This window comes from Mobula birostris, chromosome 1, assembly GCF_030028105.1.
Source record: "Mobula birostris isolate sMobBir1 chromosome 1, sMobBir1.hap1, whole genome shotgun sequence".
NCBI lineage: Eukaryota > Metazoa > Chordata > Chondrichthyes > Myliobatiformes > Myliobatidae > Mobula > Mobula birostris.
Genome location: NC_092370.1, coordinates 109,538,638 through 109,560,466, shown reverse-complemented (window position 1 = coordinate 109,560,466; position 21,829 = coordinate 109,538,638). Strand labels below are relative to the sequence as shown.

The following is a 21,829-nucleotide window of genomic DNA, read 5'->3' as shown; positions in this document are numbered from 1 at the left end:
TGTACTAATTGTAAATAAAACTTTGATATCAATTTGATGACAGGATATCTTGTATAGATAGGCTGTTAATATTTTTCAGAATTTTATTACAACTGGGTTTTTATTCCACCTCTTGCTATACCACTGCTGGAAAAAAAGCAAATATATGTTATGGTGGTATACGGAAAGTTAGATAATCATCAGAACTTCAAACATTTTGCTCAAAATTCCATCTTCTGCTGTCTCTGTCACCACTGTACACATCACTCAAAACCAAGGGAAATTGCAAAATATTACCTATTAAATCCTTTTTATATTGAAATGTTTAAAATACGTTACAAGGTCTGTGTACAATAGAAATTGAGAGGAGACTTTAATTCGTTCTGAGAAATACTTGTACACCACAGTAAGTGCACTGATTGGCTGCAGGAGCATATGAACAAATCTATGAGCAAGGAGGTCATAAGTACACTTTAAACCCAAATTCTTGTCATTATTTCAGGTAGCGATCACTTTTATGCCAGAATACTGACTGGAACTTCATACTTTTGTAAGAATCACTAGTATTCTACAATCTTAAAGTACTTCATTATTTGGAAATCATTCTGGGCATATAAATTAGGAGCAGGAATTGGTGTCCCAAGCCTGTTAAACCTTGCGATGGGATCATGACTGAACAACTTACAACCTCAATACTTAATTCCCACCTACCCAAGAGCTGGGGTTTTGAAAGTGTGATATGATTGGAAGTGTACAACTTTAGACCAGATATTGCTCTATGTAATATGTTAACAACTTAACCAATTGTCCTGATATTCAGCAATATCAAGATAGCATGAAGGAAAAGTTGCATTTGCACATATTTCATATTTATTTGGAACATTTATTTACTTACTGCTTTTCACATGCCTTTCAGGATGTTCCAAAGTACTTTAAAGCCATTGAACTATTTTTGATGTATAACTACAGATGTAATATAGAAAATACATTCCCTAATCCAATACAATTAGGTCTCAGTTTGCTGTGGTAATGTTGCAGGACTATTGAAGTTACATTTCAAATGCTAAATTATGTGATAGTCCAAACAACAATGGTGGAAAATTCCTAGATTTGGTTGTCAGGATATCCATTTTAAAACTAAAGAATACAATTGAGGGAATATCATTTCAGTGAATGAAACATTCCATGCTTCTGGCATGGTCACCTGCAGCAGCTAGATAATAAGCCCATGATCATAAATCAGTGACTAAGTCATGAAATAACTTCCCTTTCAGCAAAACAAAAAAAATGACGTAGGACAACAAAGTAATCAAATAGTTATTTATAGCACATTTATATTACAGTGGAATGTACCATTGAAATTAGTGTTATTTGACAATGTACACATGCAGGATATTGGAAAGTCCAATGAAAGACTTGATTCTTCTTTACAGCCTCCCCCCCCCCCCACATTCACAATGTGTTATACTAGAATGGATCACATTAAATTGTGACTCACTGCGATGGCACAAATTTTCAGGCTTTAAAGATGAGGATTACCATTTACAATTGAACAAGGATTAAAGAAGAGGATTAAGAGGTAAACAAAGGAATGAAAGCACTCATTTCAGAATAGCAGGTCAATTTATGAACTAAAATCAAACAACCATTGGTTCGCCCAAAGCTCATTAGTAAGTTTGAGTAATAAAATGCAAGATTTCCTTTCTGCAGGGCTGAAATCAACAGATCAAAATGACAAATAGCTTGTATTGCTTAAAGAGCATTTTGGAGAACCTGAACTGTCAAATTCAGATGAGGAAATGGAGTTCCCATCCCCAACCAAGCCCAAAGAATTGTAACCTGTACCTAAAAACATAGTGCATTCAAGCCTAGTATGTTCTTCAAAGTTAGCAGAGGATTGTGCCATTGATTCCTCGTTCAGATTTTGGAGTGAGATGCTCTGTCACCATTATAAAGATATAATTCTAGAAACAAACATGAAGCAGGATTTCTGAGGGGGGGGTGAGGAGAGAAGGATAGGCTCTTGATTAGGGCATGAAAGGTTATGGGCAGGAAAATGGGGTTGAGAGGGAATTGGATCAGCCATGAAATGGTGGAGTAGATTTAATGGGCCGAATGGCATAACTCTGCTCCTATATCTTATGGTCTAAGGTGCTCCCCATCAGCCTTTCTTTTAAGTGCTGAATCTAAGAAACAATCACGAGTAGGGGCACAATATAGGCAATGGGAAGGACAGGAGGAAAGTAAAAGTTCAGATGTTAACTCCACAGCCTGGTAATCAAATGTTAGGTTCCTTCTTCTTGCCAATATTCCCTCTTAAGGGGTGGGTGTGTGTGTGTGTGTGTGTGTTACTAGTGCACAAAGGAATTAAACTGCATGTTAAGAATTTTTCACAATTGTACACAATCACATTTCCCTTTTCCAGTTTCTGATGCGGACAGTGTTGACAACGTAGAGTTTGTAATGATTTGTCTGCAAATTATAGAACTGTCTTATTTATACTGTTTTATTGAAGAAATCATTCAGTGCGCATATGGTTTTGGCACTGGGTAGAAAATTACACAGCACACGATTTTTGCGCACACTTGTCATTACAAATTAGAGGGAATATTGCTCCCTACCACCCTAGAGTTTGGTAACAGTTGGAATTAACATCTGCTTTCTGTACAAACTAAACTGGAACTATTGGCAAAGCAGTTTCAACTGGACAACTCTACATTCTTGATTCCAATGTTATTTCAGTATTTAAACACTCCAGTGACATACTTGCCCAATAGAAGCCATTGCTTCTTCAGTGAAAGATGTTTAAATACATGTTTTTATACTAGGCTTTACTACAGTCAAACCTCAATTTTTTTTTAAATGAACTTAAACATTGTACTAAAGCACTTTTTGTGCTGTCAGACTGCCATGGTAACAGGCATCCATCTCTAGTTGGAAGTATTTTTTCCAATAGTAATCGAAGATCAGATCAAAAGCACGAGTACTGAGCATGTTAGTTTCTGAGTTCCAGTGGAAGCAATAAGAACATTAACCACAGCCCCAAATCCCAGGCTGCAACTCAGCTTTTAGTACTAATCATTCCAGAAAGAATTTCAGCCTCAAAAAAAATCAATGAAAACCAAAAATGCACTTGCAATTATCAAAGCGATTAAGACAGATTATGATGTCCTGAGCTTTCTCTTAACAGACTAAAATAAAAACACAGGAAAACTGACAGATCATGAGTAACACACATTAAGCTAATCAGCCCCATCAGTAAACTTCTATGTCCTTGATTTCGTACACACACTACATCTTCTTAAAAAGTTAAGTCAGAGATCTTAAAAAATACTCATTTAAGAAATCATAACTGCCCTAACAGTACTGATACACCATTTTTTCATTAAAAGTCAAAAGCTTTCCTGAAAATTTTACTCAATTTGGGCCAGCTTGTATGCAGCCTGTTTGATTTTCGTTTGCACTGGAACACACCTTAGAAAATTGAGAATAAAATAAACTGCTTAGGGGTGGGAAATACACCGTTGGATCAGAGGTCTTAAAACCTCAAACATTAATTCTAAATCATTTCAGTCCTGGTTGTGTTCATTTGTTCCCTGTTTGAACTGTGCTGAGAGCCAGCAGATTTAGAATTAACTGTTATTGGCAAAGGCCAATTGGATGAGAAACATCTTTAATTTAGTTCACACCACCAAGATCTGATGGATGTGAATCATCAACTTATTAAAAACTTTCCATAGCTGGACTAGACCAAATTAATAGAGAAATCAAGACAAACCTAAAATACAAATTGTTACTAGTAAGGTGCCGTGAATTAATTTTTTGTAGTAATATTCCTACCACAGCCAATAGATAAAATCAGCTGAGTTCCATTTATTAATCCACACCTGCCCTATACCAATTCTCTGTAATTTGAATTGAGTTAGGATTAATGATGTTACATATTATATGCTACGTCTAATATTTCAGCAGTAACTCCAATATTAAAAATCAAAAAACCTGCAGATACTATAAATCTGCATTGAATTTCTGTTTGTCAGTGTCTTGCAGGGACCAGAGGCATTTAAGTTTTAAATGCAGACTCCACTCTACAAGTGTTGGTCAATCCTAGGAACATGCCCAAAATTGTTAGTTGTTGTTAGATTTTCAATGAAATTCATGGTATCCCTAGCCTTGGCTTCGAAATTCTATATAGATCTAAGTATTTATGGATGACTTTTGATTTGATTACATTTTACTATGTATTCTGCACATCACAGGGTGTGCTTGCATTAAAGAAGTTTATACAGCCAGCCATCTTGTACATTTGAAGATTCATCATTGAAATTCATTATTTGCAATGGGTCAGAAATAGTATAAGCCTCTCTACCCACTTAAGTGACATTCAGTTACTAGGTGTTCAATCAAATCCCTTTTCCATCTCTTCCATTACAAATTTCTTCTTTCTTTTCTTGTAGTACTAGCTATGGGAAGAACAACGTCTGGTTTTAGATAATGACTCAAATTGTGAAATCTTTAACTGAATTTTTACAGATTTCCTGATGTAACAGAATGTCAATTTTAAAAATCTGACCACTAATCTCTTTGAATTCATCAGATTTTGGCTGTAGAATACTTTGCCGCAATTTCTCTCATTGTGGAAGTTTCCACTGAATCCAGCCAGCATTCTACTCTAATTACCAAACCACTAACCAAAAAGTACTAATGAAATTTATTCATATTGTTGTATTAAAACTATAGTATGGAGGTTCAACAGCCCATAAAACTCCCTGCTAAAGCAAAATGATTGGCTACTTCTATATTAATGGCATAGTCCTCAATCACATCAGGATACAAAGTAAATTAACAGAGAATGATACTGTGATAGATAATCGAAAGGCTGTAATGTGCAAATTGGTAAATGTGCAGAAGCAGTGGCCTCAACAACTAAATAGGGTACTGATACCTCTGTTAGTCATACTGCATTACACTTTGTAACCATTGCTGTGTCATGTCTACATGGTTTCTTTTGGACAACAGTTTTGGCCAGCTAAGCAGACTTGCTGGAAGTTACTGAGCTCTGGTGTTAAACAGCCTTATGGTAAGGCACATTCTTCTCAATGGAGCGTTCATGCACAAGTTGCATGAAGATAATGCCTCCCCCACCCCGCCAAAGAGGTCACCTTAACTCCACTTAGGCTGGCTATAACCTTGCAAACAAACAGGGGTGACTTTATTTTAACTAAAAATATCTTAGTTCCCAGTGTTATTCAGGGATGTGAAGTATTATAGTTGGGTGATAAAGTGATGTTAAAATACTAGATGTGAAGTGAGAATGCTAGTAAAGGATTTAGCCCTGATAAAGTCAACAATTTTTGATGCTGTTTGACCTTTTTTTTTGATAGTCTGCCCTCTGATTTAATGTTTTTATTGAATTTTGTAACCTGGCCATTTTAGAGACCCCAGATTTAGACCAATTTTGAAGATTTTTTTTTAAAAAAGATAATGGTCCTGCAGTAAGTATTAATCCTAGCAGGGAAGATTTCTACAGAAACTTAGTTTTTGGATCAATAATCTCAGGTACAATATCTGTAATGAGGCCTTTTTATGGCTTTGGGAAGCATTTTGAGAGAGTCCGTGTTGGGGTTGTAACTGGTGTAATAAAATTGTTTGATTAGATTAGTAATAGCAGAGATGGTAATGGAATGGGACTGGAGGGAACCAGTGCTTCCACTGATCTGAGTGCAGTATCCCTTCAAGATTGCTTTAAGTCAGCATGAATGGCAGTAGGCAATCCTTTGTGAGAAATTCTTAGATGGGCTGTACAAATGGATTCTGTAAGAACACAGCATGGATAAGAGTGTTGATTAGAATCTTCCATTTCAAACTGTGGGCAAGAATATTTTAAATTGTTAGATGACATAACTTAGAATTATGTTAAAAAAAATCTTAAACATATTCCAAATTACATTAACAAGCTGTTATCTTCCAAACCTACAAACAGTAGTCTTGGACTTACAAAACTGGAAGTCCAGGTTCCTTTAACTGGATTATCAATAAATCAGTTTTTTTTTAATTAAAAAGGCCAGAGATGGTCTTGTTTCCTTTTAAGTTTAATTGCAAAGTACAAGAACCTCAACTGCCTTGGAGCTAAGATTGTTGATATGTACAATACTAAAAATGCTACAAAGGTTGTTCCTAGTAGAAAGGGGTCAATATATCACCAATGTCTTAATTTTTGTAATACATTTTAATTTTTTAATATTTTATCTCTTCAACAAATTAGTTACAACTATCCAAATAGGTTTAACCTGGCTCCAGACCCATGATGGGTAGCTCTGCTGTATGGCGCAAAAGTTACTGCAGACCCATGGCAGCAACAAGCATCAAATTATCTGTGGATGCTTCACCAGGCTTACTGGTCAGATCTCAAAAAACAAATAGACAGTCCATTCATCTCAAAAAACTAATCTCTCCACTTAGCTACAGAAGTTTTGCACTGCTGATAAGCCCAGACTCTTAATATTGATGAAATCACAGATGGATTTTTACAAACATGCTGTAACTCACCATGCAAGAGCACTTGAGGTTGAACTAAAATTGGTACATTTCAGGTGCTGTAGATACAGGTCAGCCCCAACAGAAGGAACCAAGCACAATTACTGATCCAGGGTCATGAACTTTGAAATTGCTTATCAGCTGGGAAGGAATTCTCCAGCAGAATCAGAACCTAATACCAACCTGCTTTCAAGTCAATTACAGACCTTCACTATCCAGGCTTGACATAAAGGGCAAGCATTGCAGGCAAGATACTGAACAAACAGACAAAACCCCAAGGAATTGCATCAGAGCCCAAAGACAGGAAGGGAATGATATTAACCACAGAACAGGAAAACCAGAATAGGCACATATAGATGGTATTTAAGATGTTCAAGGGAAAGAGGCTTTGAAAGATTTTATCTAGAAGTTTCTGGGGAAAAGATGCTTCAAAATTCTTTTACAATTGACAGAAAAAACAAGCAAAAGGGATGAAGCATGACCAGATCTATCAACAGCAAAACAAAACGGGGATAGTAATTTTCTAGAATATTAATTTTTATGAAAATTAAAACAAATCATCATGCAAGATTTCCAAAAAACATCTGATGCAGATTGAAACAAATTGCAACAGACCAAAATTCTTCAGCATTAATTACGAATTATAGATACTTGGAAATAGGATTTTTTGTCACAATTGTAGTAAGACAGTGGTTAAACATAACCAAGAGTGTAGACAATAATTTACTACTATTTGCATTAATGGTAGAGAAAAGGCAATTCCTAACTTTTTATACATATAGGAGTTATATATTATACAAGATCGGATGCTGCTTTTCCTGGTTTGTGTAGAACAAACTGGATTACACTCCAGCTCTGTGTTGCTGACACTGCAATGAAGGCTGATCCAGTTTCATCTTACAGAGAAAACCATGTCTCAATTATTCCAGTAATAGTGGATGACCACTCGATTAGAAATTAGTCTTTGACCAATACATCACATTTTATTTAGAGTCCACAGTGGATCCAGAAGGCTCAGGGGATCCTCACCGGTTTGAGTGGCCTGAAGGCCTTGGCCATCCTGGGGTTGCAAGAAGCTATGCTTGCTGATTTTCTGCCTGTTCCGTGGGTTGGTGTCCAGAGTGAAGGCCTCTGCAGTCAAGGAGGCCAGAAGATCCAGGGAGGAAGCCTTGTTCTCTGCTTCTGTGACGTGGTTGGTAACGCATGGTTGAGTGGTAACTGAGTGATTCCCCGGACCTACTTTCATTTTATCAAGTGCCTGGGTTGAATCACAATTGTCCAAAATTACCCTGTTAGTTTCTGTGACCAGAGGTAGAGTTGATGTTGATGTCTGTGGTGGTGCGGCCAATTCTGCCACTGAACTAGGAACCTCAACTATCAAGTCCTGCTGGAGCAAATTATCAGCAGATACTGGCAAACCTTCAGACTGCGAATTAGGCCACACACTGAAACTTGGGTCAAGTGAAGGCGGTAAGCTTGGTTTGCTGTCCCCGATGGTCGCTGCAGATGCCTTGATACTAAGTTTTGCAATAGTTGCTTGGATGGAACTAATTGGCAAATCACCTCCCAGGACCAAGTCCTGCGATTCCTGGCGGGAATAAATCTGTAAAACAGAAAGAAAATCTGAGTAAACTGGAAAGAAACCCTTCTACCAACTGAACAAAATTGATTCTTCATGTTATTCCAATTTTCACCTTCCAAAAAAATCTTACCAGGATCTTATTTCTGAACTTTCTTCCTAATATTTTAGATAGCTTTAGGTTAAAACCTTTATGGTAATGTAAGGGTGAAATATTTTAGTTTGGTTCATTGCAGCAAAAGACGTGTTACAAATGCATTATGTATGTTTAGCAATTGGAGGAAACAAATTCAAATCCAAGAGGTTTTTTTTTAAATATACCTTTTGAGATGAACTGCTGGGTGTTTTGGTGGAAAGGTTGGTGGTAACCCCATGCCTCAGTAGAACCTGCTCCACATGCTTGAGAATGGTTTCGTAACAGAACTTCAAGTGGAGCTACAAACATTTAAAAAAAAAACAAAGGATTTAAAACCAACTGCATGTTGCTAGCACACTTGTACATCAACATTCCTTAAACCATGAAGGCACAAATTACTACGAAACTTAAATAAAACAGTTCACAAGCACATTATTCAAATACATGAATAATGTTCCTGCACCTGAAGTAATTTGACATGCTCAGATTAATGACAAATAAATAATATACCTTACGTATTTGACATGTGAGACTATAATCATGAGGTACATTATTTCCGAGCAAAAATCTTATTTTCCTTTTTTTTTAAAAAACAGGAATCAAGTTGTAAAAATTTACTAGGAATACTCAATTCAGTCAGCATCTATGAAAATAGCAACGTTTCAGATTAATGACCTTTGATCAGAAAAAGAAAAATTTATAGTGAATGAGGTGAAGTGATGGTGTAGAGACAATGATGAAAAATGTGGTGATGCTGGCCATGAAAGGGAAGTAAAGATATGTTAATCTATCTGGAGAATATACAAATAGGAGATGAATGATGGAAAAGAACAATAAAATACCTCTGATAATAAAAAGAACAACTGAGAGATACAGAAATCTGCCTTTGTTGAAAATCAGTACTAAACTAAATGCTGGATGTATCCAGGCAGCATATGCCTGAGCTTCACAGAGGACACTTTCGAGAGCAACCCATTCCATTCTCACCAATATGCAGTACTCTTCAGTTCTCATGTCCACAAAAATTCACCAAGATCTTGTTACAGTATTTTAAACAATTGTGTTCTTCCTCCTCTGAATGCTTGTGATAAGGTATTCCCCACTGTCTCACCTTTTCTTGTAGCATGTGTTTCCTCTGCTGCCTCATTTTCCTCACAATCCGAGACAAGTCAGGGATTCCATTGCCGGCCTCTACCTCCTGTATCGCTGCATAGACAAGACAGAAAGCACCAGTTCTTCTGACTCCCGAACTGAAAGAATGAATATGACATTAATATTTTGAAGTCACCGTACCTAACTCACAGAAATCTACAGCTAATACTTAATCAATGTGCACTACAGTTGTTCATCTTACAGTAAACGTCCCAGTTGGGAGGGTTTTCTAACCACATTAGAAGTAAATGCAGGACTGAGAAAGACTTTAGCCAATTTAAAGTACACAATACAAAGTCATTTCCACTTTGTTCTGTTAATGCTGTCAAAAATTTTAATTTGCTCGTTTATCAAATGGGAAAAGCTCCAGTCACAATGATAGGAATACTCTTTCAAGTTTTCTTACTGAACCATGCTGCAGGCCAAAATTTTTAGCAATTTTGTGGCCATACATAGCTCAGGCACCTGCTTCTTTTTTTTTTAAAAAAAAAATGCATTTTAAACCAGGTCAGTTGGTCATGAGCAGATTGACCAATATTTTTTTTGATGACTGATCTCGTTTTGACTGCAAGTCTATTTTTCCCTCATCAAAAGTAAATGAATGAATCAGAAGAATTGTTACAGCATCTGATAGTTGAATGGTCTCCATAGTTAAGTTTTTTAATAAATCAAAGCGATTTTATTTAAGACGATTTAAGTTCATGACTCATCCATTAATGAAATTGAAATACCCATGCCTATCATCTTGGGATTTGATTTCTCATCTCTAATCATAAGTGCATTTCCACTAACTTAACTACCATGCTACCATATGTTAAACTGAGTTCAAAACTTTAGATAACTTTTCCAATGTCTTAACCACTTAAATTCTTCATTCCACATTCCTTCTCTGCAAGATCAGAAAACAGGGTTACCTGCAGTGGACAACAACAGGGGTATGTAGTGGACGCTGGTGCAGATAATGTCCATGCACTTCCTGAATAAAACGCAGCAAGTGACTCTTACTGTCAGGCAACCCCCTACAAAAAAGTCAGAACAAATTCTACTTTAAATTTGTAGAACATAAGATGTGCAGCAAAGATAAATCAAAGCAGGCAACCCTCACTCAGGATTAAATTACTGCATTTCAATATACAAGGTTCAGTTTGATTCCATGAATATTGGCAGCTGCTATTTATTCCCCAAGTTTTATTCTAAAACAACAAGCAGTAGTAGTCACAAATACAAGAAATTCTGCAAATGCTAGAAATCCAGAACACACAAAATGCTGGAATTCTGCAGGTCAAAAGCATCTATGGAAATAAATAAACAGTTGACATTTTGGGTCATGATCCTTCATCAGGACTGGAAAGGAAGGGAACACCAGAATAAGGTAGGAAGAGAGGAAGGAGTACAAGCTAGAAGGTGATGGGTGAAGTCAAAGGAATAGGGGAGGGGGGATGAAGTAAAAGCTGGGAGATAACAGTAGAAAGTGTAAAGGACAGAAGAAGGAATCTGATATGAGAGTAGAGTCAACCATTGGAGAAAGGGAAGGAGGAGAGATACCGTGGAGGTTATAGGCTGATGCGAAGAGGTAAGAGTGGTGGCAGAGTGGGAAATAGAAGAGGAGGAAAAAATTACCAGATGGTAGAGAAACTGGTGTTCTTGCCATTATTGGAGGCTACCCCGACAGAATTTGAGGTGTTGCCCCTCAAAACTGAGAGTGGCTTCATCGTGACAATAGAGGCGGCCATGGACTGACATGTTGGAATGGGGATTGGAATTAAAATGATTTGCCACTAAGAAGTACTGCTTTTTACAGATGGAGCAAAGGTGCTCAACAAAGCGATCTCCCAATCTATGTTGGGTGTCACCTATGTAGAGAAGGCTGTATCGGATGCACTGGATAGAGTAGATGACACAAACAGATTCACAGGTGAAGTGTTGTCTTATCTAAAAGGACTGTTCAGGACCCTGAATGGCAGTGAATGGGCAGGTATAGCATTTCACTCATGTGTAGGAATATGTAACAGCAGGAAATTAGTGGCGAGGGACTAATTTGGAACAATCCCTGCAGAAAGCAGGGAGTGGCAGGGATATAAACATGTGCTTAGTGGTAGGATCCCATGGAGGTGGAAGTTGCAAAGAATGATGTGTTGGATGCGGAGGCCTATGAGATGGTAGGTGAGGAAAGAGGGACTCTATTCCTGTTAAGGCAGTGGGAAGATGGGGTGAGAGCAGTTGTCTGTGAAATGGAGGAGATGTGGGTGAGGGCAGCATCTATGGTGGAGAAGGGAAAGCCCCGGTCTTTGGAGGAGGACATCCCTCTGAGTGTAGGATTTCAGGCACAACAGAATCCAGTATCTCTAAGCACCCAGTTTCCAATAGCATGTGACTAAGATATTTTCCCAACAAGTCAGGGACAATGGAAACAAAACAAAAAAAAAAAAAAGACAACTGCAGTAAACAAATTACACATACAGCACATCAGACAAGCAATCAAAGGTAGGCCCTCCATAACCTCAGAGTTTTAGTAGATTGGGCCTATTCTAGTTATAAACAAATGCAAACTCACAGCTCAGGCCACGATGTAAACTGCAGGTGAATGATTGTCCGTTTCAGACTCTGGTCTTTGTACTGCAGCCCAATCATACGTTCCACATGAGTTTGTGTTATTTTCTGTGTGGTCAACGTCAAAGTAATGGGCCCATGCACTATCTGTTGGCCTCTTTCTGCAGGGAAGTAACGGACTACCTTTTGCTGCACAGGGAGATTGAATAAAGGACAGTGAGATACACCAAATTTCTTCCAGTAATCACCATTTCTCCAGTATTGTTATTAAGCAATCTTTATGTGAAAGGCTGAACCCTGGACTGGTCAGTAAGGTGATAACAGTCAGCCAAAAGAAAAGAAAAGGAGAAAAGGCGGCTTCAGATTTATTAAATTTTGTTCAGAAAGCTGCTTTAAAAAAAATCAAGAACATTGTTATTACCAGGAGAATTAGCATATATTGTGTGGACTAGAGATGAAGAATGTTGGACATTATTGATGGGGATTGTTAGGCCATGTCCACTATTATGGGAATGGAAACACAAAGGACTAACCAGGTTAAGAATAGTAGTGATTTTTAACTACTTTCTTGACATTAGCAAATCAGTTGCATTTGTAATACTTTCTGTTCACTTCCTTATAATTTAGAATAAATTTTGTATTTCAATGTCCCATTTTAGAGATTCATACTGTTTCTAAGGTTATGCATTGAGCTCTCATCCACATTTGCTCAATATTAGACGTCAAATGTGACAGCTGAGCCTATCATCTCCTTCATCCAGCAACTGGCTTTAACTAGGGGTCAATGAACAACCAATTACCTGATTGTCATTTGCTGTACAATTAATATGAACCCATCTAAGATCTGATAAACAGTGGAGTGAGAATCAAATCTCCACTTCTTTGTTTTCATTTCATGACTTGCCCATTCTTGAAGTGTGGAATGAAAAGATGCATCTCAAGATCATTCAAAATCTACCAATATATCATATTATAGCAGTCTTTATCCACAGGAGAGATTTGCCATTTAATAACACAATGCTTCAATGCTCTACCCAATGGCCAGATAGCCTGACATTAGAGCACATCGCAAATCATTGTTCTCACCCTGAAAGACTCATGTCTGTAAAGTAATGCAATTCTTTTCTGTTCTCCCAGAAAGATGCTCCAGTTGTCCATAGCAAGATTAAAAATACTGTAGCTTGCTGTATTTCAGAGTTAGCTTTTCATCAATACAAAAAATATTATCTGGGAACACCTGAGATAACCAATGGTATTCTCGTCTATGGCCCAGAAGAGTATTTCTGATTAATGATGGGTGGAGGACAAGCAAATACGAACATTGTAATCTTTATTGACAGTCACGGACGATTACTAAAAATAGATTGTTTAAAGACTGTTGGCTACATCTGAATAAGGGGTCATGGGTTAAGGGAGAAAGGTGAAATGATTACAGGGAACATGAGGGGGAACTTCACTCAGTTGGTCCTGAGAGTGTGGAAAGAGCTGTCAGTAGAAATGATTGATGCCGGTTCAATTTCAACATTCAAGAGAAATTTGGACAGGTACACAGATGTTAGGGGTATGGAGGGCTATGGTCCAGGTACCAGTCAATGGAACAAGGCAGATTAATAGTTTGGCATGGACTAAATGGGCCAAAGAGCCTGGAACTGCACAGAAGTGTTCTATGACTAACCACTTGGCAGCTTGTTAGTAGGGTCAAGTATAAAGATTGACATTTCTTCAGAAAGGTAAACTTAAATTGTTGTCACATTAAAATGCATTTCAGACAACTCAAGCACTGGCTTTGGACAAGTGAGCAACAAGCTGGCCATTCTCATTGTCAGAAGTACACGTCTCCCACATAGTTTTATGCATAGTGTGGAGAAACATGACAATGAAGTGGCAGTGCGACTGTAGGTGCATACAGTTGATGTGAAGATAGCGCCGGTAACTGGCGACTTTGCGCGTGCTCTCCCAAACAAACTGCTCTCTCCACTATCCTATACCTGAGAAACCCTTCTAAACCTCCAATTTAGCAAGATCAAGATCAATAACACCCTGGCGAAGCTACTGACCCAGCTGGAGACCACCGTGCCAGAACTGCTTCTTAAACTCCGGACCACACCTGGACCCGACCAACGAAGCCCACCACATTCCCAGAGACCCGCGGTCTGCTACCATGCCGGAGCGCTTGGAGACACGGCCCATTCCGACCAGCACCTGTTCGGAGCAGATGACCACACAGAAATGATGGCTGAGACCTCAAGGTACCCCAGACGCTTCCCCGGAGTGACCACCGTAAAGCCCCGTTGGTGGCCATCTGCAGCTGCAGGAAGTGAGGCCTCCACCGCTGACATCGGAAATCGAGCCCGAGGCTTGGCTGGAGCGGAGGCCTCCGCAACCGTGACTCAGCTTAAGGACTTGTTTCAGCAAGGCGCCTGGCCATCCGGGATTAAGTGTCGGCTTCGGGGCCCAACCCAATCGACAGCCCGGGCCCCTGGCAGCTGGAAGTGACAGCGCAGCGTCCCCCCTTACTCGGCCCGACCCCGAGTGCACAACGACGCGACCCGCTGATCGATTCCCACAGATGCGTCCATCTACCTCATACAGCTGACAACAACACACTGCATCGATGAAAACCTAGAAAGATGCACTATTTACCGAGAAAGCGTGGGAAAAGAGCTGGGCTGCTGGTCAGATTGAAGCTCGGGGCTTCAGGGTCCCTATGCCCACCATCCTACTAGCTAATGTGCAAGCCATCGAGAACAAGGTGGATGATCTTAAAGGGAGACTCACCTACTGCAGGGTGTATTGTTTCACCAAGACCTGGCTCTCCCCTGCCACCCCCGACTGTGCCATCCGACCGGAGGGATTTTCAATCCATCCGACGGACCGCACAGCATCTTTGGGCAAGACGAGGGGAGGTGGTGTCTGCCTACTGGTCAACACTGTGTGGTGCTCAGACACAGTGGCACTGACAAGCTCCTGCAGCCCGGACCTGGAACACCTGTCAGTGAAGTGTCGTCCCTACTATCTGCCATGGGAATTCACCTCAGTCATACTGACAGCGGTCTACATTCCCCCCCAGGCCGACATGGAGTGTGCTCTGCACCTGCTGTATGCCAACATCAGTGAACTTGAGACCAGATATCCGGAGGCTTTGCTCATTACAACCCGGGGACTTTAACCAGGCCAACCTCAGAAAGGCGCTGCCAAAGTTATACCAACATGTCTCCTGCCCCACTAGAGGCCCGAATATACTTGACCACTGCTACACAGCAGTCAAGGATGCCTACTGTTCTGTCCCACGACCTCACTTCGGAAAATCGGACCATCAGGCCGTACTCCTCCTCCCGGCTTACAAACAGAAACTGAAGCGGGAGGTCACGGTGTCAAAAGTACGGTCGCGTTGGATGGAGGAAACAGATGAGGTCCCCTGTGACTGCTTTGAATCGGTGGACTGGTTAGTATTCAAGGACTCGGCAGCTAACCTCGATGAGTATGCCTCAGCAGTCACGGACTTTATTTGGAAATGCACGGAGGACTGTGTGTCTCGTAAGACGATCTAGGTATTCCCTAACCAGAAACCTTGGGTGAATTATGAAGTCAAGTCCCTTTTAAAGCCTAGAGCTGCGGCTTTTAGGTCCGGGGATACCAGTCGCTACAAGGAATCCAGGCGTGATCTCCGGAAAGCCATTAAGGGCGCCAAGAGACAATTTCGAGCCAAGTTGGAAGCCCAGGCTAACCAGAGGGATGCCAGTAGACTATGGCAGGGTCTAAATGAGATCGCTGGGCTCAAAGAAAAGGCTGAGAATATCAATAACTGTGGCGCTTCTCTTCCTGACAAACTTAACGTATTCTACGCAAGATTCGAACAGGAGCATCCCGCTCCCTCCAGATGAACCGGACCTGGTGGCATTGAGATTCATCGTCACCGAGGACGTTAGAAGAGCCTTCCTGAAGACAAATCCAAGGAAAGCGACGGGCCCAGATGGCGTCCCAGGACGGGTTCTCCATGCCTGTGAAAGCGAGCTAGCTGGAGTGTTTGCTGACATCTTCAACTGCTCCTTGCTTCAGTCTAAGATCCCCTCGTGTTTTAAGAAGGCAACAATAATCCCAGTGCCGAAGAAGAGCAAGGTGGCATGCCTGAATGACTATCGACCTGTGGCTCTGACATCAATTGCTATGAAGTGCTTCGAGAGATTGGTTATGGCACACATCAACCACAGCCTACTGGTCAACCTCCACGCTTTGCAATTCGCCTACCGGAGCACCAGATCAATGGCAGATGCCATCTCTCTGGCCCTACATTCCTCCTTAGGTCATCTGGAGAATAAAGACGCATACGTAAGGATCCTTTTCATTGACTACAGCTCTGCCTTTAATACCATCATTCCAAATAAACTGATTCCTAAGCTCCGGAACCTGGGCCTTAGCACCCAGATCTGCAGCTGGATCTTCAACTTCCTCACAGACAGGACCCAGGCTGTAAAAATAGGGGACAAGCTCTCCTCTACAATCACTCTGAGCACCGGTGCCCCACAAGGCTGTGTACTCAGCCCCCTGCTGTACTCACTGTACACCCATGATTGTGTAGCCAAGTTTCCATCAAACTCAATTTATAAGTTTGCTGATGACACAACAATTGTAGGCCGTATCTTGGGTAATGATGAGTTTGAGTACAGAGAGGAAATTACGAACTTGGTGGCATGGTGTGAAGACAATAACCTATCCCTCAACGTCAGCAAGACGAAGGAGTTGGTTGCTGACTTCAGAAGGAGTAGCGGACCGCACCACCCAATTTACATCGCTGGTGCGCAAGTGGAACAGGTCAAAACCTTTAAGTTCCTCGGGGTCAATATCACAAATGACCTGACTTGGTCCAACCAAGCAGAGTCCACTGCCAAGACGGCCCACCAGCGCCTTTACTTCCTGAGAAAACTAAAGAAGTTTGGCCTGCCCCCTAAAACCCTCACTAATTTTTATAGATGCACCGTAGAAAGCACTCTTCTAGGGTGCATCACAACCTGGTATGGAAGTTGTCCTGTCCAAGACCAGAAGAAGCTGCAGAAGATGGTGAACACGGCGCAGCACATCACACAAACCAATCTTTCGTCCATGGACTCACTTTACACCGCACGCTGTCGGAGCAGTGCTGCCAGGATAATCAAGGACACGACCCACCCAGCTAACAAACTTTTCCTGCCCCTTCCCTCCAGGAGAAGGTTAAGGAGCTTGAAGACTCGTACGGCCAGATTTGGGAACAGCTTCTTTCCAACTGTGATAAGACTGCTGAACGGATCCTGACCCGGATCTGGGCTGTACCCTCCAAATATCCGGACCTGCCTTTTGGGGTTTTTTTTGCACTACCTTATTTTCCATTTTTCTATTTTCTATTTATGATTTACAATTTAAATTATTAATATTTACTAATTTTTACTATTTTTAATATTTAATATTTGTAATCCAGGGAGTGGGAAGCACAGAATCAAATATCGCTGTGATGATTGTACATTCTAGTATCAATTGTTTGGCAACAATAAAGTATACTGCCATTCCACAGGCATTGATTATTCTGCCCAAATACAAATTTATTCAATTTCATTAATTCCCATAGATTGTCAATAGGTTGCCAAATATCATGACTTACCTTCTCTACTTCTTGTTCAGAGACAAGCATAACTATCAGAGACACTTTCTGCTCATAAATCATTAGCCAGAAATCCGATGCAGTTCCCACCAGCGGCGCCTGGGTAGCTATGATTCTCGGACAGTAAGATGATAAGTCCTCAATCATGCTTGCATTTATATAGTCATCTTTTCCAGACTGGATTATAATTCTATTTTTATCATAAGGCATGATATCCTGATGACGGTTTTTCATGGTATAGCAGCGGGCAATGGCAATAGATAATTGTCGGGCATCTTTCTCTTGAGCATCCTGTAAATCTTTCCATTTACAGTCCAGTTCAGTCAATGTTCCAAATGATGGCCTATCCAATGAATCAATAATCACTTTAAAGTTTTCCAACTCGCTCAGCAACATTTTCACATGCTCAGGCTTCTCATAGGGATCTTTCTCAATGATTTGAATTCCCTTTGGCTTCTGCCCTTCCTTTGCGTCAGCCTTAGTCGGCAGAAGAAGTGGCTGAGTCACAGTTGTCTGAGGCCCTCCATGCTGGCTGTCAGGACTAGATGACAGAAGGTCATCGGTTAAAGAGTTTTGTCTCTGGAAAGGTACTTCTGAGACAGGTTGGGTTGATGTAGGTGCACCAGGTGTAAAAGATTGGGGTGGCCTCTGTTGCATGACAGTAGACCCAGGCATTGGTGTGGGCTGCATTGCTGCAGGAAGAGTACTGACCTGTCCTTGTGCAGGCTTTGGGGAGGGGGATGCTGGAGGAGGCAAAGGAGATCCAGGTCCAAATGCGCTGGATTGCATTTGGCCAACAGCTGTACTGGACGTAGGCTGGACTGGATGAGAAGAAAGATGGCCAGACGAAATAGGCTGTGGTGCTCCAATATGGTTTTGTAGAAGTGCTGGTGGCAATCCAGAATGAAGCTGAGGTGGGACAGGTGTAAACGGCACACCTGGGAGCCCTTGAGCTGAAGATCCAGGAAGCAAAGTCACTGGCTGTGTCTCTGTGGCAGGTGGTAGAGCATGGCATGGTTGAACTTGTGGAACCACTGCGACAGGAACAGTCTGTCTCGGTTGCTGCACACTAGCTGAATTTGCTGGAAAAACAGTGTTGCCTGGATGAGTGGGAACACCAGGTTGAGCAATTTTATCTTGAGGAGGATGTTGATAGAGGTGCGGTCTTAACTGAGGCTGCATCTGAAGCCGAGGCTGAGCTGGCATTGGTACTGAAGGATGGGGTGGGATCTGTGCTGGATTTTGAGGTCTTGTCTGAGGCTGGAACTGTGGCCTAGTCTGAGGAAAGAACTGTGATGGGTAAGGCTGTTGAGTTGGCATTTGAGGCCTAATTTGCAGTTGATGATCTGGATGCACCTGTGGCGGGTGTTGAAACACACGCTGTGGTCCCTGGGCAGGATCAACAAATGGTGGCACATTAGTAAAATGAGACACCTGGCCACCGGACTGGTATGGATACTGACCAACAGCATTCATTCCAGGTAGAGAAGGAACTCCAGCTGAAACAGTGGGGAGTTGTTTCATTGTTGTTTCATAGACTGGCTGCCTATTCATCTGCCCTGTCACTATTTGAGGATCCGGTGTGAAGCTAGAAATTGGAGTCTGTATGCTATCTACTGTTGTGGTTGAAGGTCTAACTCCTATATTTGATTGAGGGACTGTGTTAGCTCCAGGCATCGGACTACAAAATTGTCCAGGATGAGCAAGCATAGGCTCAACTGGTGGAGCAGGTGTGTGCAAACCAGTGTTAACTGGTACAGTTGAAGAAACCGGTTGCCCCATTCCATAAGGACCAGCAGTACTATAAGGATGACCCACTGAAGGGGCAGATATGGAATTTGGCATGTGTTGTGGTGAAGTCCCCCTTGGAGGCAAATGGCCAGACGTGAACTGAGGCTGACCAGGATTGGGATCTCTAGTTCTGGGAACCACAGGAAAGACTGGTGGTGGTGGTGGTGAAGAGGCAGAGATGTGTTGAGGAAGGACAGGACAGGAGACAGATGAACCCATGCCATGAGGAGGTACACCAGATGCACCACTGATTGAAGGAGGCCCCGAATGACTAATTCCTACATAAGGTGGTTGGGCTATACCACCAACGGAACATGATGGCTGTGGAACTGCTCCCCCATGAAAATATGGATGCACATGGCCCGATACTGATGTAGCTGGCGGAAACCGTTGACTGGGTAATGGTGGTTGTAGTGGTGGACTAGTAGTCCTAGCAGCAAAGAAAACCTCTGGAGCTGCATGTTTTATCCTTGGAAAACCTGCAGGATCCATAGGATATGGTCCAATGCCATCTACAGACATTCCACTAATGTGTGAAGCCAAAGAGTTTGGTGGTAAGCTCTTCAATTCATTGGGTAGATCACTGAAAGCAAGTGCTGCATTAAATGCTTGCATATCTAAATCTTCAATACTTGACAAAGATTCAAGTTCTGCATCAGAAGGTTTCTGTAAAGGTTTTGGTGCTGTAGGCCTTGGTGGTGGCTTCTTTTTAATTTCCCTGCAAAATATAAAGTACACGACCAATGGTATTTGTTTCTCTGCACAAGTTTTGTTTTTCCTACATAACACGTATTACTCTCATCATTCATTTCCTTTTATTCACAAGAAACACTGAAACCAACAGTACCCTATTGCAAAAGGCAATGTTAAGATTCATGGTGATATTTAAATATAACAGCAGCTTTGTACAAGCCTTCCTAGCAACATTTCAAAAACCTGTTTCGACATATTTATACTAGAAAAGACCAAGAGATGGTAGTACTAGATTGGCATCACAGTAGCACAGCAATTAGCATAACGCTTTACAGCACCAGCAACCCGGTTTCAATTCACGCCATTGGCTGTAATGAATTTGTACATTCTCCCGATGACCACGTGGGTTTCCTCTAGGTTCTCCCCACAGTCCAAGTTAATTGGTCATTGTAAATTGTCCCATGATTGGGCTAGCGTTAAATCAAGGGTTGCTGGCCGGCGCTGCTCGAAGGGCCTGCTCCACGCAGAATATCAATAAACAAGTAAATATAACCAAGAATAGAAGTAGCGAATTAGGTGAAAACAGGAAACATACAAAATCAAAACTAATACAGGTAACAAAGTATCATCTGATTCTGACTACTACATTGACACTTTTGTTCTCACTTCAAATACAGTCCTTTTGTTATTTTCATCCCTCAACTACAAATGGAAACTAACTTTTCTCTCTCCCAGTTCAAAAGGTTCTTGAACCTTAAAACGTTAAGCAATTCTCTTTCCACTGATGCAGCCTGGCTTGCTCATTAGCATTATTTTTAACCAAAGGGCATAATAAATTTTATTTTATAAACATCTGCAGGCATTATTATTATTATATGGGCCAACTGAATTTATATACAGCAAGGTAAGTGATTGCTGCTGAAGCAGCTGAATTAAAGTTAAATCATCTGCACATCACTAATTTATGCCTTTGGATTACTAAATCACTATAACCATATCACAATTTGTCTAAAATTATCAAGCTTACTGTTCCAACACCACTTGTCTTTGTTCTTCCTGAGATTTACAAACTTCTTTTGTTTTATCCAGTAGCCGGGTTACTTTGCTTTCCAAATCTGCATAAAATTCTTTTCCTTCTTGAGACTTCTTCATCAGGTCTTCATAAGCCTCAAATGATGCTACAAGCATCTGAATAGTAATGTTCCACCTGTAAAAAGAGAAAAAAGTTCATTTTAGCTTAAGGATTGAGTTTTGTGGTTTAACCACACACCAAGTAATGCATAAATGTGAGCAAAATATCATTAATGCAATGTAAATAACAAGATCACAAAATCTCTAAATTGGCACAAATATTCATTACATCCAGAATAGAACAAATAAGCAAATAACATTTTAACCTGTCAGAGAATTTTATAATTACCAAATTTCATCAATTGCAGGTATTAGGAGCTTGTAATGAAACTCCAAATTATGAAGCATACATTCAATGCTACTATTATTGGTCCAAAACAACTAAGTGTGGGTTTCTTGGAATCTCTGCAAATGACTGCACCAACTACTCAGCTAAGAGGGCTGCATAATTAAGTATTCAGATTTTCCATATCTTAAAGGGAATACAGTACAAGTTATTTTACAATGTTACTTGTGATAATCTCTTCTTCATCCAAGTGATAAATTTACTATTTCTGTAATTTTCTATTCAGGTCAGTAATAAACGTTTAAAAAGCATGCAGAAAAAATTTACAAGATTAAGAAATTCTTACGAATGAAAGTTTCTCAT

General features: G+C 40.7%; 1 protein-coding gene across 2 annotated transcripts in view; it reads right to left on the bottom strand.

The window, feature by feature from the left end:
• Positions 1 to 570: 570 nt before the first annotated feature.
• ptpn23a (protein tyrosine phosphatase, non-receptor type 23, a) overlaps positions 571 to 21,829 on the bottom strand; it is an 88,085-nt gene continuing 66,826 nt past the window's right edge. Inside the window, exons 19-25 of one of the 2 annotated variants that reach the window (XM_072259952.1) lie at positions 21,077 to 21,256; positions 17,566 to 20,074; positions 11,938 to 12,122; positions 10,298 to 10,402; positions 9,343 to 9,481; positions 8,417 to 8,530; positions 571 to 8,119 (exon numbers count right to left, since the gene is read on the bottom strand). In XM_072259952.1, the coding sequence (XP_072116053.1) occupies positions 7,493 to 8,119; positions 8,417 to 8,530; positions 9,343 to 9,481; positions 10,298 to 10,402; positions 11,938 to 12,122; positions 17,566 to 20,074; positions 21,077 to 21,256 (3,859 nt within the window). In that variant the 3' untranslated portion in view covers positions 571 to 7,492. The remainder of the gene's footprint in view (positions 8,120 to 8,416; positions 8,531 to 9,342; positions 9,482 to 10,297; positions 10,403 to 11,937; positions 12,123 to 17,565; positions 20,075 to 21,076; positions 21,257 to 21,829) is intronic. The other variant, XM_072259958.1, reaches the window with a different exon arrangement.